Below are 19,539 nucleotides of genomic sequence, written 5' to 3' on the forward strand. Positions count from 1 at the left end.
AGGTATGTATCAAATGCTCAACATGCTCTGCTCCACCTACTGTAATGGTCCGGGCCTAAACCACACGAAAACAACACTAGACACTATGGAACACAAAGCTTTTACTATCTCATTCTGGAATATACAAGGTCTGAGGTCATCTGCCTTTGGCCTAAAGAGCAGGAACCCAGATTTCATCAAAGAAATTGGAAATACAGACATTGTCATCCTAAAAAAAACATGGTATAGAAGAGACAGACCCACTGGTTGCCCTCTAGGTTACAGAGAGCTGATAGTCCCATCCACCAAACTACCAGGTGTGAAACAGCGAAGAGACTCAGGGGGTATGCTAATTTGGTATAGAGCAGACCTAACCCACTCTATTAAATTAGTCAAAACAGGAACATTTTAAATCTGGCTAGAAATTAATAAGGAAATTATCTCAACAGAAGAAAAAATTATCCTAATTTGTAATACCTATATCCCCCCAATATAATCCCCATACTTTAACAATGACAGCTTATCCATCCTTGTAAGGGTTGGTGTGAGGTGTGACCCAGGTGCGGTGCAGGATAGACAGTAGAAAGTAGGCAGAGATGGTGAAACAAGGATCTTTACTGGTGGTCCCAAAGCCAGGATACAAAATAACAGACTTATCACGGAAAATAAAGGATGAGCAAATTGGTCTCCAAAAACAGGCTGACAGCAAAAATACGAAATACTAACTATGACTGAAAACAACAATGAAACAGGGAGATCACTTCTCAAGTACCTGTACTTCCGTCTCGTGATCAGACACTGATTCGTACTGCTTGGCATCAAGAAACTATCAGAAAGAACTGAGCAAGGGAACACATGGAAGTGAGGGCATAAATACACAGGTGAACAGGTAGACACAGGTGACACAAATAGGATAATAAATCCAGACTGTGAGTGAGGAGGTGCCTAAGGTTGTTGGAGGATGACACCTAGTGGGTCGCTCCGGAACTGCGACCCCCTCCTGTAACACATACTAGAGGGGAAGATCAACCATTTCCAGGCCCAGGGACATGTACTAGTCTGTGGCGACCTAAATGCCAGAATTGGACAAGAACCTGACACTCTTAGCACACAGGGTGACAAACCCCTACCTGGAGGTGACAGCATTCCCTCCCAAATATGCCCCCCTAGACACAGCTATGACAAAACAACAAACAAAAACGGGTCACAACTCCTGCAGCTCTGTCACACGCTGGGTCTGTACATAGTCAATGGTAGGCTTCGAGGGGACTATTACAGTAGGTACACCTACAGCTCATTCCTTGGCAGTAGTACTGTAGATTATTTTATCACTGACCTCAACTCAGAGTCTCTCAGAGCGTTCACAGTCAACCCACTGACACCCCTATCAGATCACAGCGAAATCACAGTTTACTTCAACAGAGCAATACTCAATCATGAGGCATCAAAGCCAAAGGAACTGCATAATATTAAGAAATGCTATAGATGGAAGGAAAGTAGTGTAGAAACCTACCAATAAACAATTAGGCAACAACAAATTCAATTCCTTCTAGACAACTTCCTGGACAAAACGTTTCACTGTACTAGTGAAGGTGTGAGCTTGGCAGTAGAAAACCTAAACAGTATATTTGACCTCTTAGCTTCCCTATCAAATCAGAACATTTCAAGCAGACAACCTAAGAAAATGAACAACAATGACAAATGGTTTGATGAAGAATGCAAAAACCTAAGAAAGAAATTGAGAAACCTATCCAACCAAAAACATAGAGCTCCAGAAAACCTGAGCCTTTACAATGGTGAATCACTACAACAATACAGATATACACTATGGAAAAAGAAGGAACAGCACGTCAGAAATCAGCTCAATGTAATTGAAGAATCCATAGAATCTAACCACTTCTGGGAAAATTGGAACGCACCAAACAACAACACAAAGAGTTATCTATCCAAAATGGAGATGTATGGATAAACCTAGAATGCTATTTGGCCCTAAACAGAGAGTACACCGTGGCAGAATACCTGACCACTGTGACTGACCCAAAATTAAGGAAAGCTTTGATTATGTACAGACTCAGTGAGCATAGCCTCATTGAGAGAGGCCGCCGTAGGCCGACCTGGCTCTCAAGAGAAGACAGGCTATGTGCCCACTGCCCACAAAATGAGGTGGAAACTGAGCTGCACTTCCTAACCTCCTGCCAAATATATGACCATATTAGAGACACATATTTCCCTCAGATTACACAGACCCACAAAGAATTTGAAAACAAATCCAATTTTGATAAACTCCCTTATCTATTGGGTGAAATACCACAGTGTGCCATCACAGCAGCAAGATTTGTGACCTGTTGCCACAAGAAAAGAGCAAGCAGTGAAGAACAAACACCATTGTAAATACAACCCATATTTACGTTTATTTATTTTCCCTTTTGTACTTTAACTATTTGCACATCGTTACAGTACTGTATGTAGCCATAATATGACATTTGAAATGTCTCTATTCCTTTGGAACTTTTGTGAGTGTAAAGTTTACTGTTCATTTTTTGTTGTTTATTTCGCCTTTGTTTATTATCTATTACACTTGCTTTGGCAATGTAAACATATGTTTCCCATGCCAATAAAGCCCTTTGAATTGAAATGAGAGAGAGAGAGAGAGAGAGAGAGAGAGAGAGAGAGAGAGAGAGAGAGAGAGAGAGAGAGAGAGAGAGAGAGATCCTTAAATCAAAGTCCTTTGTGTGTTCCTGGGCCATTTGCCATGCAGCCCCAGGTGACAGAGAACACAATTTAGGGCCGAGCCTACAAGCTAGCAGTGTGTTAGCTGAGGCAGGACACATGAGCATTACGCCTAGCCTAAGTACTAGCCAGCGTTGCCGCGTTAGCTAGCCGGTTTCATGCCGTCTCGTGGACCGGATCACCGCATAATGGTAATCTGATTGTCTCTCTTTGCCTGGGCTAATATTTGCAGCGCACTGTCTGCCCTTCATTAACGCATGCAAATGTCTGCCTCCCCTAGGTGAGCAGCTGGTCTCCCTTTCACACACTCTACTGTGTGTGTGTGTCCTTGAAATCTACAATGCTTCTCAATGGCAGTAGTGAGTTGTGTGTATGTGAATGCGTTTGTGTGTGCATGCACATGTATTACTGTGAATGTGTCTGCTTGTGTGTGGGTTGATGTTATCCTGAGAGGATGAATGTGGAATATCATGTTTTCTCCCAAAGCCTGTTTCCTCTTATAAGCTATGCTATCACAGGAGGTTGGTGGCACCTTAATTGGGGAGGATGGGCTCATGGTAGTGGCTGGAGCGGAATGGGTGGAATGTCATCAAATACATCAAACACATGGTTTCCATGGTTTCCATGTGTTTGATGCCATTCGATTCGTTCTGTTCCAGACATTAATATGATCCGTTCTCCCCTCAGCAGCCTCCACTGTTTGCTATAGATAATAGATGAACAGCAAATTGAACAAATCCTGGGTTTGAAGTCATCCAATCATTCTGAACTCTTCTCATCTCAGCCCCAGTTTTCCATCCTTTTATCCCGTTTTCCATCCTTCACCCTACGTTTACCTCGGTCAAGACCCCTGACCACTCCGCTTAAGATGCGGTGACCCGCGTACACATAACACACCCAGACACACCACTTTAGACAGAGCCGAGGGGAGCTGACAGAGGAGTCACTTTCAATTAGAGCGCTAATAGAACAGACAGCAGAGAAAGAGAGGGAGAGGATGATGAAAAGGGAGTGAGAAACAAACAGCAGTTTTTTTTTGTAATTTAGAAGACACTCTTATCCAGAGTGATTTAGAGTAGTGAGCACATACATTCTCGTACTGGTCCCCCGTGGGAATGGAACCCACAACCTTGGGGTTGCAAGCACCATGCTCTACCAACTGAGCCACACAGGCCTGGCAGTTGATTTCATGTCAGCGAATAAGCTGTTGGACTGATGTGACTCAGAAAATGACCAGTACTGACTGAAAGGGAACAGATTCAGGACAACAGTTGTGTTAAATACACACCCACCCACCCCCACACACACACGCAGACACACACGCAACCTCACTATCACCCACCCACTCTGCGCTATCCCCCCACCCTGACACTCTGTATTTGATGACTGTGTTGTTGGCTGAGCCCTCCAGACACTCTAATCAGGGCAATTCATGCAAATCAAACCGTGTCTGGCCCCCTGCTGCTAACACCATCTTGTGTGTGGACTAGGCTTTATATGTATGTTAATTCTCTACTACTGTAATGGCTGGCCTGCCTGTCAGAGGTAATTAGCCACTTCTGACAGAGAGAGAAGGTAGGATGGGACTCACTACTCTCTCTTAAAACTAATTTAGGCTGTACACACACTTCTTTCACAGCATGTTGTTCTGTGCTAATGGTGTCTGAGGTGTGAGTATAGTATGTGGTCCTCTGTAGCTCAATTGGTAGAGCATAGCGCTTGTAACGGCAGGTTAGTGGGTTGGATCCCCGGGACCACCCATACGTAAAAATGTATGCACACATGACTAAGTCGCTTTGGATAAAAGCGTCTGCTAAATGGGATATTATTATTATAGTATAGGACTAGTCATTACCCTTCAAGAACACACACACAGACACACACTCATATACTGTGTAGTCTATACCATCACTAGGATCACTTGTGTATGAAAACATGCATGCCCAAATACACAGAAACACACACACGGACACACACAGTCTTCAGTTGCCCAGTGTGTGTTTTGAGGGCATTGTGCCCGATGCTGGTTTAATTGGCATGGCAGTGTGCCAGTCATTGGGGGTAGAGAGTGTCTGTCTGTCTCTCTTTCTAAGTCCCAGTGTGTGTCTCTCAGAATAGATGACAGCCATCTGCCAACAGTACAGCCTATTGTCACTTTGCCTATATTCAGGAGGACAGGCTGCTGAGCCCAGAATAGTGGTATCGGTTTGGTTATCTAATGGTTATACCAGCTTGTTTAAGTGCGTGGTGTCTTCAAGTGTTTGTTTTCTGAGGAAATATCTCTGGACCTGTTGTTGATTTGTGTATAGCAGAACACATTATTTAGATAGACAGGAATATAGATGAGCTCATAGACTCATACTGCACATGCTGATTTACGTACTGATCAGTGATTTTGATTGCAACCTGTTGCGCCATCCCCTGTACATACACACACATCCCCCACACACATACACTCATGTCCCCTGTGTGCAGTTGCTAATTTTGAATGGAGGTGTTTATCCCCTAAGGTACTGTATGTTTGCTCTTTTCTCTGGATCCCATAGTTGTCATTCATATGTTTGCACACACATACACACAGACACACACACACACACACATGCACACACGCACACGCACACACACACACACACACACACACACACACACACACACACACACACACACACACACCTCTCTGTGTGTTCTAACTCTCTGTGTGTGTTTTCTCAGCTCCTGGGCTTTGTGTACGCTTGCTACGTCATCAGCGCCATCACTGAGGAGGAAGACAGCTGTGAGTACTACAACTTAACTCGACACCAACACACACTTGCACACACCCTAAATGAACCACAACCTAACCACATGGCAAGACAGGAAAGGAGGATGAGGAGAAAAGAGGAGATGGGGGGCCTGTAACTCATTAAAACCTCCCTCAAATCCCTCCTCCACCTTGTCGTCTCCTCCCTTACTCCCCCTCTCCTCCTTCCCTCCCCCTACCGGCTGGTCCCCTTCCCATTCCACACCCATTCCATTCTCTTCATTCTCTCTCTCACTCCTTCACGCCCTTGACCCAATTTTCTTTCCCTACAGTGTCCTCACTTTACCCATTATCGAACACCTGGCTAATCCCCACTCTCCATCTCTCTTTTTCATTCTCTTTCTCCACATCTGTCATCCTCCTCTCCAGCTATCAGTTCTCATGGTGGTGGTCGGGGGTAGTGGGTGTGAAAAAGAGAGTTTGTTTTTGTAATCTACAGCACAGTACTGCTCACACCTCCCATATCGTTGACACATCCACACACGTCATGCCTCCTTTTGTTTCACCCAGTACCTACAGTTGAAGTCGGAGGTGTACATACACCTTAGCCAAATACATTTAAACTCAGTTTTTCCACAATTCCTAGTAAATATTCCCTGTCTTAGGTCAGTTAGGATCACCACTTTATTTTACGAATGTGAAATGTCAGAATAATAGTAGAGAGAATGATTTCTTTCAGCTTTTATTTCTTTCATCACATTCCCAGTAGGTCAGAAGTTTACATACACTCAATTAGTATTTGGTAGCATTGCCTTTAAATTGTTTAACTTGGGTCAAACGTTTCGGGTAGCCTTCCACAAGCTTCCCACAATAAGTTGGGTGAATTTTGGCCCATTCCTCCTGACAGAGCTGGTGTAACTGAGTCAGGTTTGTAGGCCTCCTTGCTTGCACATGCTTTTTCAGTTCTGCCCACACATTTTCTATAGGATTGAGGTCAGGGCTTTGTGATGGCACTCTCCAATACCTTGAGTTTGTTGTCCTTGAGCCATTTTGCCACAACTTTGGAAGCATGCTTGGGGTCATTGTCCATTTGGAAGACCCATTTGCAAACAAGCTTTAACTTCCTGACTGATGTCTTGAGATGTTGCTTCAATATATCCACATAATTTTCCTTCCTCATGATGCCATATATTTTGTGAAGTGCACCAGTCCCTCCTTCAGCAAAGCACCCCCACAGCATGATGCTGCCACCCCCGTGCTTCACGGTTGGGATGGTGTTTTTCGGTTTGCAAGCGTCCCCATTTTTCCTCCAAATATAACGATGGTCATTATGGCCAAACAGTTATATTTTTGTTTCAACAGACCAGAGGACATTTCTCCAAAAAGTACGATCTTTGTCCCCATGTGCAGTTGTAAACCGTAGTCTGGCTTTTTTATGACGGTTTTAGAGCAGTGGCTTCTTCCTTGCTCAGCGGCCTTTCAGGTTATGTTGACATAGGACTCGTTTTACTGTGGATATAGATACTTTTGTACCTGTTTCCTCCAGCATCTTCACAAGGTCCTTTGCTATTGTTCTGGAATTGATTGGCACTTTTCGCACCAAAGTACGTTAATCTCTAGGAGACAGAACGCATCTCCTTCCTGAGCGGTATGACAGCTGCGTGGTCCCATGGTGTTTCTACTTGCGTACAATTGTTTGTACAGATGAACGTGGTACCTTCAGGCATTTGGAAATTGCTCCCAAGGATGAACCAGACTTTTGGAGGTCTACAATTTTTTTTCTGAGGTCTTGGCTGATTTCTTTTGATTTTCCCATGATGTCAAGCAAAGAGGCACTGAGTTTGAAGGTAGGCCTTGAAATACATCCACAGGTACACCTCCAATTGACTCAAATGATGTCAATTAGCCTATCAGAAGCTTCTAAAGCCATGACATCATTTTCTGGAACTTCTGACCCACTGGAATTGTGATACAGTGAATTATAAATGAAATAATCTGTCTGTAAACAATTGTTTGAAAAAATTACTTGTGTCATGCACAAGGTAGATGTCCTAACCAACTTGCCAAAACTATAGTTTGTTAACAAGACATTTGTGGAGTGGTTGAAAAACAAGTTTTAATGACTCCAACCTAAGTGTATGTAAACTTCCTACTTCAACTGTATATGGTTGGCTAGTACAGGGGGGATTGAAGGGAGAGATCGAGAAAAAGGAAACTGGTGAAAGGTGTGGAGAAAGAGGGCAAGATGAAAGAGTGTATTAGAGAGAGGGAGCGAGAAGGGGTAGAGAGAGAGTAGTCTCGAAAACCTGACTCTAGGCAACACAGGGTTGGGTGATTGATTATGAGATGGTTTCAATGATGCTCTTTTGGCATAGAGGACCTACGTCACTGCCTACGTCACTACTTTATCTGCTTAAATAAAATACAAAATAGAAGCTAGCACGATGGAGATCACAGAGGTTATGTTTAATGAGTGCATTTCGCAAGTGGCTAGTTTGCATCACCTAACTTAACCAAAACCACTGCAAAGGTTTTGCCTGAAAACGTTGGTTTTGAATCATGACGTTCTGGCATGACGTCCCGAGTGGCGCAGTGGTCTAAGGCACTGCATCGTAGTGCTAGCTGTGCCACTAGAGATCCTGGTTCGAATCCAGGCTCTGTTGTAGCCGGCCGTGACCGGGAGACGCACAATTGGCCCAGCGTCGTCCAGGGTAGGGGAGGGAATGACCGGCAGGGATGTAGCTCAGTTGGTAGAGCATGGCGTTTGCAACGCCAGGGTTGTGGGTTCAATTCCCACAGGGGGCCAGTATGAAAAATAAAAAAATAATGTATGTACTCACTAACTGTAAGTCGCTCTGGATAAGAGCGTCTGCTAAATGATGACTAAAAAATAAAAATGTAATGTCTGACTTGTGATTTGTTGGACGAGTCCCCGTAAATGTTTTCCCTTCTCGACCTAGGCGGTGACGTAGTTCCTCTATGCCAAAATATAATCCATAATTTAAACCAGACCCTACCCAATGGTTACAGATGTCTATTCCACGTTGGGTCAACGTAAACGTTCATTGAAATGACGTGGAAACAACGTTGATTCAACCAGTGTGTGCCCAGCCGGTAATCAGTGTGTTGCCTAGGGTCGGGTTTGTGAGACTAGAGAGAAGGGCACACATCTGAACAACAGCTCATGGTAGCAGTGACCTCATAGCCTCGAGGTCAGAGGTCACATTGAGGGTTAACCAATCAGGTGGCAGGAAGCATTTGAGTGTGGTGACAATGGTTAATAGAATGCACATTTACCACGGTTGTACACACAAGTTTAGTGAGTGAGAGGAAATTGTGTGTGTGTGTTTGGGGCGGTTGGTGTCGAAGTACCACCACCTCTTCTTTGGTGGAGATTCAGTTGCTGTGAATGTTCAGTGTTGCCCCCCACCTCCCCCAGCTCTGGGCGGAACCATCTCATAATCGATCACCCCTAAGTAATCCCCAGAGGGCAATACCATTCTGGTGGGGGGGGGGGGGAGTCAACTTCAAAATAAGTAATTGACTTTTCCCTCACTGCCGTTTCCCTTTTGCCTTTGTTTTTGCTGACCTCGGCGGCCCATCCATCTGTCGTGTGGACAGTTGGTACAGATACTTTTTGTGTAAGGACACAGGTGACAGGCGTTCACTTTGAAAAAAAAAACAATGACAGAGAAAGAAAGTGTCTGTGGGTGAGTGAGTGTGTTCTACGTGCATGTACAAATAGATCGCTAAGAAGAACATCACTCTGAATAAAAAAGGGGGAAAGAAAAGTAGAAAAGAGAAGTGATCGATTCAGTATTCTTTCCTAGTTTTAATTATTCAGTAGTTCTAGTCTGATCCTGGCTGGCTGGTTGTGTAAATGGAAAGCTGTTTTGAAACAGAGCTATACAGCTTCCATGCCCAGCCTTGTTGTGATTGTAATCAGCCCTGTGCATGTCTCCTTTCTTTTCAAATGCTACACACACACACATTTAAAATTTTAGTAATTTAGCAGACGCTCTTATCCAGAGCGACTGACAGTTAGTGAGTGCATACATTTTTTCATACAGGCCCCCCGTGGGAAACGAACCCACAACCCTGCCGTTGCAAGCGCCATGCTCTACCAACTGAGCTACACGGGGCCACACACACACACACACACACACACACACACACACACACATATGCACACAGACACAGACACACACACACACACTAATATAGCATGCTCCCTTAATTACCATACTCATTTGAAGTGGCAGATTAGACTGTTCCTTCAGTGAGCTTCCCAGACTTCATCAGCATTGGTACGCCCGCTCAGTTTTTCCTTTCTTTTCTCTCCATCCTTCCCCTCGCTTCTTCTCCCTTGCATCTTTCCCCCTCTCATTGGCAAGGAATGATTGTGTCAGGATCCATTTGATATCTGCAAATGTAAAGGGATCTCGCTCTTTGTTTCTCTCTCTCTAGCTCTCTCTAGCTGTCTCTCGCTCTCTCCCTCCCTGTGTGTAGTTAATGAAGGCGGGTGTATAAGTTAGGAGGTGTCTGGTCATTCCTTGCTGCGTCATTAGGCCAGACTCTGTTCGATATCTTCTGGAATACCCCCATCACCTGAGGAGAGGAGGGAGGTGAAGATGAATAGAAGAGTGAGGTGGACAGGAGAAAGAGCAGAAATAGAGATACAGCACCTGAAGAGATGTGTTAGGGAGGGAGGGAGGAGCGAAAGAGGGTGAAAGAAGCCTGCTGTGGAAAGAGAGAGAGAGCGAGAGTTCAAACACACAGACTAAGCTCCTCCTGAATATGGAGATGAGATATAAATTCCTTTCACACAAAAAGCCTCACAACAAACTTAGTCTCAGGGGACCGATGTAGGTTTAGAGTAGAATACTCAAGCTTGCTTTAAGACGGCTGGGATAAAACTCACACAGACACGCCGACACACACACACACACCGACACACACCCCCCCCACACACACACACACACACAAACACACACTCTCTCTCCGGCTAAGGAGAACCAGGATGAACAGAACAGTGAGCATCACACTCCTCTCAAGGATCAGCTTTATGGCTCTCAGGCCTTATGTTCCTATTAACATGAGCTGGAGTGTGTATGTGTGTGTGTGTGTGTGTGCACGGAACTGCGTGCATACATGTGTACGCGTCCAGTTATCAGTATAAAGCAGACATCCAGAAAAGCCTCTTTGGAAAGTAGGTCAGAGAGTTACCCGCGTAGCATTAGCTTTATCCTAGTGTTAGCGTGACGGCTAACTGTGGCGCTCCTCTGTGCTGACTCACTGTTTCAGTAAATTCCCTGGAGTCATAGGGCAACAGAGGGAGGGAGGGAGAAGAAGAGAAAGGGAGAGAAGAAGAGAGAAGGAGGATGGGGGGAATGGACCTGGGGTGCGATTGAGAGAGATAGAAATTGACAGAAAGACAAAAAGAAAGAAAGAAAGAAAGAGAGAGAGAGAGAGAGAGAGAGAGAGAGAGAGAGAGAGAGAGAGAGAGAGAGAGAGAGATGGGGTGAAAGTAAGGAAGAGGGAGATGGATGGATGAGGGTAACAGAGCCAGAAAGAGAAAGAGTTTGGGGGTGGAGTGAGAGACATCAGGCAATGGAGGTAGGGGGAGCAGTGTGCAAATAGAAAGAAAATGAGATGGATAAATTGGGGCCCTCACACCCACACACGCTTATGATGAATTCTCTTTGAAGCCAATGGTCTGTAATGCAGTATCCCAGTGGCTCATCATTAGTTTATTGTCTGGTTTACATTTGTATGAACTTTATTGGCACACGGGCAATTTTCATTGATATGAACTGTATTGGCAGGAGCTTGTTTCCATAGTGATTCTTTGTCAGTCGTCCCCAATGGCCACTCTGTTACCACGGTGATGTGATGGGCAGCTTAATTCCCTCCTTTAATCTTTGTGCCGATGACAACGTTAAAAATGTAAACACAAAACAACGCACGCTCTCTCTTCTCTCTCTCTCTCTCTCTCTCTCTCTCTCTCTCTCTCTCTCTCTCTCTCTCTCTCTCTCTCTCTCTCTCGCTCTCTCTACATTGTAGAAAACACAGCATAGCATCTGGCATAGGGCCAGGGAACCCCCTCAGAAGTGCTCAGTCAGACAGTGAGTCAGTTGTGTGTGTGTATGTGTGTGTCAGGGCTCCAGCCATGTCTGTGTTTCTTATCTTATCATGACCAGATCAACAGAAAGTCTCAGTAGCCTAGCCTTTTCTCTTTTGTTCCCCTCTTTTCCTCTCACACTTTCTTCTTTCTTGCTCCCCATCCATCTCTCTCCTTCCTTGTTATTTTTTGTTTTCCCACGTTGTCTTTATCTCTGCTTGTCTGTGTTTTATCAGCTTGTCAGTCTGCCTCCACCCCCATCCTCCCTCCCTCCCTCCCTCTCTCTCTTTCTCACTCTTCCCCCATCTATCGATCTCTTTCTCCCTCTCTCTCTTAGAAAGGCATTGTGACAGTTAGAGAGATGGTCCATGTGTCTGTGACGTTAAACATTTCCCCTCCTTAGTGGAACTGTAATCTCCTTATATTGCACTGCTTATTTATTTACTCCACATATAATATAATAATAATATGCCATTTAGCAGACGCTTTTATCCAAAGCGACTTACAGTCATGCGTGCATACATTTTTGTGTGTGGGTGGTCCCGGGGATCGAACCCACTACCTTGGCGTTACAAGCGCCATGCTCTACCAGCTGAGCTACAGAGGACCACCCACATGAACGCATTGACCCACATACCTGTCATATCTGGCATGCTTTCATTCTGGCATGCTTTCAATCTTTGGCTTTAGCTCAGTGGAATAACATCTGAGTGGTGTGGACAACGCGGGTTCAGTACCTAGTCTGTAACATTGGGATCAGTTCATTTCTCAAGACAGCTCTGTACACCACACTAAGTCTAGAGTAGGTGAACACCTTTAGTTGATTTAAAGATATACAGCACTGGGAGAGATTACCTCTCTCATACGATACAAAACATACATTTCCTGGCCGCTACTTTACACTGCCACATAGGTTAGTACATATATCACTGGAACAGCATGACATCAGCTGTAGTTTTACCATATTCAGTTTGGAGACATTAATACATTACAATTATATCACAACCCATGTCTCGCAAAGTGTGATTTTCCCAGTCATGATCTCGCTCAATCTTTCTCTTTCTCTTTCTCTTTCTCTTTCTCTTTCTCTTTCTCTTTCTCTTTCTCTTTCTCTTTCTCTTTCTCTTTCTCTTTCTCTCCCTTTTCTCTCTCTCGCTCTGTGTCTTACTGTTTGCTAAACGGGAGGTCGGGGGAGAGAAAATGATATCCATCATTATCTCCTAACCATATTCTTCAGGGCACCGCTTATCAAGGCAGGAGATAGAACCCTCACTGCCTGCTTGTAATGAGAAAATCACTGGTACAAAAAAGTCCAGGCCAGCCTTGTTTGTGTGTTTGTGTGTGTGTTTGCATGCAAATGTGTGTTTAACCTTTGTTCGTGTCAATCACCTTACTGGAGCTGCCACTTCCTGATAACTCAGCCTTTATATCACTGGCTGAGAGGAAACTGAGAATCCCAAGGAGCCGGAATGGAGCCAGAGGAGAGGGACATGTTAGCTTGTTACTCCTCTTTATTGTTTATCTACAGATAACAAGCCCTATCAGGAACTCTAGTCCTACAATTTACTTCAAATATTCTATTTGTGTATTTGAATCTCTCATAAAACAACCGTTCCAAGTGGAGCAGCTTCCTGGCCCACTACTCAGTGTATGTTTTTTATCGTAGTGAAGCCACTTCTGTCAGGATTAGTTCTCTTCAAGAACCACCACCAAATTACTGTCCAGTTTCACTGCATCCTGTCCTCTACTGGTGTTTACTGGGCTCTCATATCCATTGTGACAATAAATGCACATGCTGTTTTCACACACTCCTTTAACCTAATCTCATTGGCTCTGTGTCAGTGAAAAGTCTAACACACTCTGTCCTTTCCTCCCTTTTACCCTATTTCTCTCTCTCCCTCTGACTGTTTGCAGCACTCTGTACTTCTCTTTTTCTGAGTAAATAAACAGAGAGTTGGTCTGTCGGTCACTTAGTGAAGGTCACCCTCTGTTTTTCAGCGATAAAGAGTTTATTTTGACAGCTGCCTGACTCTCGCCTCGTTCCCTGGGCTCACAGAAGTGTGCCTCTATCTCAGATAGCACTGCTAGTCAATGAAAATATGGAAAGTTCATTTTTTGATCTATTTTGGATCTTTCCTTTGTTTTTGAAACTCCCTTGGCATGCCAACACATGCTTTTGACCCCTCCCATACTGTAGGTCTAACTCTGTTGTTTTCTCTTCACTTCATTTGCCAAACTCATACATTGTTTTCTTCCGTTCATTTATTTTGTGAATCCATATTTGTCATTTGATGTTGTTTCATTGATATATTTTTCTGTCCATCACTGTCTGTCTGTCATGTTCTGATTCCATTTGTAATTTTAGCATTTTATCCTTTTGTTTTCAGTTGATTTTGTTGGTGGATTTGACCCATTTCCCCTCTACCATGTCAATGAGAAACCATCCCATCTCCTCTTAAAGCCCACGTACCTGTAAGTAGGCTACGTGTGTGTGTGTGTGTTTGGCGTGTGTGTGGGATGAGTGTATGCATTTGTTCTTGTCTGTGTGTTTCTTATGTTTGTGTATGTTTCAGCTATTATTTGTGTCTTAGTTTTCATTATATGAACACTGTATCATGTATCATGTCTTCCAAAGAGAGTCTAGGCAGTACATACAGTGTTATGTATTCTAATAGCTCTTTTCATGTTTCTCTGAGCTAGGACTTTTACCATTGTGCCGAGAACTCTCTCTTGCATGACTGTGTTTCTCTGCGGCTAGTCTTTGATATTAATTAAGATGTAACTTCTTCTTCGTTAACACAGCGTTAATTGGAATAAGCCCTTAATTACTCTACTCTAATAGACATTTCTGCTTTCGCCTAACAAGCACATAATTAAAAATGACAGTAGATAGATGGCTCCATTGTGTGATGTCATAGGGGTCAGGGGCATTTTATATGGTCCCAGAAAAAACAGGACAGAAGTTTGGACACGTCTCAAATGGCATACTATTCCCTATATAGTACGCTACTTTTGGCAATTGATAAAGATATGTGGCTCTAGCAAAAACGTTTATAGGGAATAGGGTGTCATTTGGGACATGTTGATAAGTGTTAATACTTTTTCCTCACCAACAAGTCTGCTACTGTATGCCCAGTTAGGCATAAGAGTAGGCTGATGTGTGGGAGTCTAGAGTTTGGGATCCTGTCTGATCCAGTTATCCATGCACTTAAATACCTGAACACATCAGTTCAGTGTGTTTTCATTAAAGATGAGCCAATAAATAAATACATCTTTGAATTGTACAGGTTTATGTTATTGGGATTAAGTACTGTATCATGGCAGACTATGCTTCTGTGACTCGTATAAACGTTATTTGTGGTTCTGCTAGCTCTGTGTGGGAGAATGAATAAGCCTGACTGAAGTAAACAACACTATTAAACATGCTTTATCCTGTCTGGGGCTTAGGGGAATATGTAGGTTTGTCATGTCATTGTGTGTGTGTGTGTTTGTTTGTGCGTGTGCGCGTGTGTGTGTATGTGTATGTGTGTGTGTGCGTGTGGGTGCATGGGTGTGTTTGTGCATCTATGCACATAGACATACAGGTAACTGCCAAATACAGGAAACACCAACATATTGTCTTAATATGGCGTTGGGCCACCACAAGCCGCCAGAAGAGTTTCAACGTGCCTTGGCATAGATTCTACAAGTGTCTGGAACTCTATAGGAGGGATGCGACACTATTCTTCCATGAGAAATTCCATCATTTGGTGTTTTGTTGATGGTGGTGCAAAACGCTGTCTTTGGTGCCGCTCCAGAATCTCCCGTAAGTGTTCAATTGGGTTGAGATCTGGTGACTGCGACGGCCATGGCATATCATGACACATCAGCAAGTTGAGCAGTCTTCGTCACTGAAGCTCCTGCTAAACTTGCCCCAACAATTACCCCTCTTTCAAAGTCACTGAGATCTCTTCTTCTAGCCATGGTAGCCAAAATAATGAGCAACTAAGCATTGTTATACGTTTACATTTAAGTCATTTAGCAGACACTCTTATCCAGAGCGACTTACAAATTGGTGCATTCAACTTAGGATAGCCAGTGGGACAACCACCACTGGGGGAGGGGGGGTGTAGAAGGATTACTGTTAGACTATTCCAGGTATTCCTTAAAGAGGAATACCCTAAGCATGATGGGATGTAAATTCAACACCTGTGTGCAAGCACCTGCTTTCAATATACTTTGTATACCTCATTTACTCAAGTGTTTCCTTTATTTTGGCAGTTACCTGTAGAAACATCATGGATTGGAGGCTCTCTGCCTTTTAACCACCATCACAGCTTTCATTGGAATTATCTTTTAAATTATGGAGGAAACGAAATAAAAATGTGGGCAGTGGTGTCAGTCTTTTAATTTCCCTGAGCCCAAATGGAAGTGAATATATTATTAGCCAGCAGGACATCTCTCCTAACAGCTTCATCAGCTCTGTTGCAAATGAGACAGTAGGAACGTTTTCTACTCCTCCTACACTAGGGACATAAAGCCTAGATCTCAATAAATGTACCGGAAATCGTGTGTGCGCATGTGACTGTTTTCCTCACCGGTCAACCACTCACTGTCTCCTGTGTTCTATCACCTCCAGGTCTACGTAAATAGGGTCGGAAGGCAACACTGCGGGTTCTGATGGAAACAAAATGGCTGCTCTGACTGACACAACAACAGTCCCAGAATGCACTGGGGCAGGCCAGACATCCCTCTGTTTCTCTACATCTCCTCAGTACTTTAAACATGTAAATTACTGGTGCTCTGCTTAATAATGACTGTACTTCCCAGTTATGTTCTGTTGTTAGTGGGAGGGAGGGAGGGGGAGGGGGTGGGGGTATTTACAGTGTGACACAGGCCTGAACTCTTACTGTGCACTCAAATATAAATTATTTATCTACAACTACAAATGGCATCCGACAACAGAGACTTACAGTACCTGCTGTCAATGGCTGTATTTCTGTCCATTATTCTATCAGAACTAGTGATCTATGTATAGATCATATATATATATATATATATACACTACCGGTCAAAAGTTTGGGGTCACTTAGAAATGTCCTTGTTTTTGAAAGAAAAGCACATTCTTTGCCCATTAAAATATCATTGAATTGATCAGAAATACAGCGTAAACATTGTTAATGTTGTAAATGGATATTGTAGCTGGAAACGGCTGATTTTTTATGAAATATCTACATAGGCATACAGAGGCCCATTATCAGCAGCCATCAGTCCTGTGTTCCAATGGCACGTTGTGTTTGCTAATCCAGGTTTATCATTTTAAAAGGCTAATTGATCATTAGAAAACCCTTTTGCAATTATGTTAGCACAGCTGAAAACTGTTGTGATGATTAAAGAAGCAATACAACTGGCCTTCTTGAGACTAGTTGAGTATCTGGAGCATCAGCAATTGTGGGTTTGATTACAGGCTCAAAATGGCCAGAAACAAATAACTTTCTTCTGAAACTCGTCAGTATATTCTTGTTCTGAGAAATGAAGGCTATTCCATGCGAGAAATTGCCAAGGAACTGAAGATCTCGTACAACGCTGTGTACTACTCCCTTCACAGAACAGCGCAAACTGGCTCTAACCAGAATAGAAAGAGGAGTGGGAGGCCCTGGTGCACAACTGAGCAAGAGGACAAATACATTATAGTGTCTAGTTTGAGAAATAGACGCCTCACAGGTCCTCAACTGGCAGCTTCATTAAATAGTACCCGCAAAACACCAGTCTCAATGTCAACAGTGAAGAGGCGACTCTGGGATGCTGACCTAGGCAGAGTTGCAAAGAAAAAGCCATATCTCAGACTGCCCATCTTAATCTTTTATTTTTATTGGCCAGTCTCAGATATGGCTTTTTATTTGCAACTAAGTGACCCCAAACTTTTGAACGGTAGTGTATATATATATATATATATATATATATATATATATATATATATATATATATATATATATATATATACACACTACCGGTCAAAAGTTTTAGAACACCTACTCATTCAAGGGTTTTTCTTTATTTTTACTATTTTCTACATTGTAGAATAATAGTGAGGACATCAAAACTACGAAATAACACATATGGAATCATGTAATAACCCAAAAAGTGTTAAACAAATCAAAATATATTTCCTATTTGAGATTCTTCAAATAGCCACCCTTTGCCTTGATGACAGCTTTGCACACTCTTGGCATTCTCTCAACCAGCTTCATGAGGTAGTCACCTGGAATGCATTTCAATTAACAGGTGTGCCTTGTTAAAAGTTAATTTGTGAAATGTCTTCCCTTCTTAATGCGTTTGAGCCAATCAGTAGTGTTGTGACAAGGTAGGGGGGGTATACAGAAGATATACCAAGATAAGACCAAGTCCATATTATGGCAACAACAGCTCAAATAAGCAAAGAGAAACGACAGTCCATCATTACTTTAAGACATGAATGTCAGTCAATACGGAAAATTTCAAGAAATTTGAACGTTTCTTCAAGTGTAGTCACAAAAACCATCAAGCACTATGATGAAACTGGCTCTCATTCCGCCACAGGAATGGAAGACCCAGAGTTACCTCTGCTGCAGAGGATAAGCTCATTAGAGTTTCCTTCCTCAGAAAATGCAGCCCAAATAAGTGCTTCACAGAGTTCAAGTAACAGACACATCTCAACATCAACTGTTCAGAGGAGACTATGTGAATCAGGCCTTCATGGTCGAATTTCTGCAAAGAAACCACTATTAAAGGACACCAATAATAAGAAGAGACTTGCTTGCGCCAAGAAACACAAGCAATGGACATTAGACCGGTGGAAATTTGTCCTTTGGTCTGATGAGTCCAAATTGGAGATTTGTGGTTCCAACCCCGTGTCTTTGTGAGACGCGGTGTGGGTGAATGGATTATCTCCACATGTGTATTTCCCACCATAAAGCATGGAGTAGGAGGTGTTATGGTGTGGGGGTGCTTTGCTGGTGACACTGTCTGTGATTTTTTTTTAATTCAAGGCACACTTAACCAGCATGGCTACCACAGCATTCTGCAGCAATACGCCATCCCATCTGGTTTGGGCTTAGTGGGACTATCATTTGTTTTTCAACAGGACAATGACCCAACACACCTCCAGGCTGTGTAAGGGCTATTTTACCAAGAAGGAGAGTGATGGAGTGCTGCATCAGATGACCTGGCCTCCACAATCCCCTGACCTCAACCAAATTGAGATGTTTTGGGATGAGTCGAACCGCAGATTGAAGGATATGTGGGAACTCCTTCAAGACTGTTGGAACAGCATTCCAGGTAAAGCTGGTTGAGAGAATGCCAAGAGTGTGCAAAGCTGTCATCAAGGCAAAGGGTGGCTATTTGAAGAATCTCAAATATGAAATATATTTTGATTTGTTTAACACTTTTTTGGTTCATACATGATTCCATATGTGTTATTTCATAGTTTTGATGTCTTCACTATTATTCTACAATATAGAAAATAGTAAAAATAAAGAAAATCCCTTGAATGAGTAGGTGTTCTAAAACTTTTGACCGGTAGTGTGTATATATATATATATATATATATATATATATATATATATATATATAAAACTTGTGTGAACCCGACAGTTCAGCCTTCCTCCTGGCCTCTGGTGTGAAAGGCCTATCTGTCTGTGGCTTTGTGGTTTGGAGTGTTATTATGGCTTGGTCTTAGATCCTCACTGTTTACAGTTGAGCCTGTGGAATGGAATGAGCTATTGTGTTCTGCCTGTTTACTTGAGGCCAGGATCTGTGCACATAAATACACAGGCAAAGCAGTAAGAGGTAGGAAGGGAAGGGGGAAAAGGAGGGGGAGACAGGGGTGGGAGGTAGGGAAGCAAAGCAACCAAACCTAAAGGGACTTCAAAAATAGAACCAGAAAAAGAAGAAAAAAGAGAACACAAGCTGGAAAAAGAGTTTGAGTCAGGGTTTTGAAATGCAAACTAAA

At 43.1% G+C, this 19,539-nt stretch overlaps 1 protein-coding gene across 1 annotated transcript in view; it reads left to right on the top strand.

Annotated features, from left to right (window-relative positions):
• LOC311147431 (sodium/potassium-transporting ATPase subunit beta-1-interacting protein 4-like) overlaps window positions 1–16,322 on the top strand; it is a 109,163-nt gene extending 92,841 nt beyond the window's left edge. Inside the window, exons 5-7 of the mRNA XM_084184130.1 lie at window positions 5,422–5,482; window positions 13,958–14,042; window positions 16,189–16,322. Coding sequence (XP_084040256.1) covers window positions 5,422–5,482; window positions 13,958–14,042; window positions 16,189–16,198 — 156 coding nt within the window. The 3' untranslated portion in view covers window positions 16,199–16,322. The remainder of the gene's footprint in view (window positions 1–5,421; window positions 5,483–13,957; window positions 14,043–16,188) is intronic.
• Window positions 16,323–19,539: the final 3,217 nt, after the last annotated feature.

This window comes from Coregonus lavaretus, assembly GCF_964263955.1.
Source record: "Coregonus lavaretus genome assembly, chromosome: 20".
Classification (NCBI taxonomy): domain Eukaryota; kingdom Metazoa; phylum Chordata; class Actinopteri; order Salmoniformes; family Salmonidae; genus Coregonus; species Coregonus lavaretus.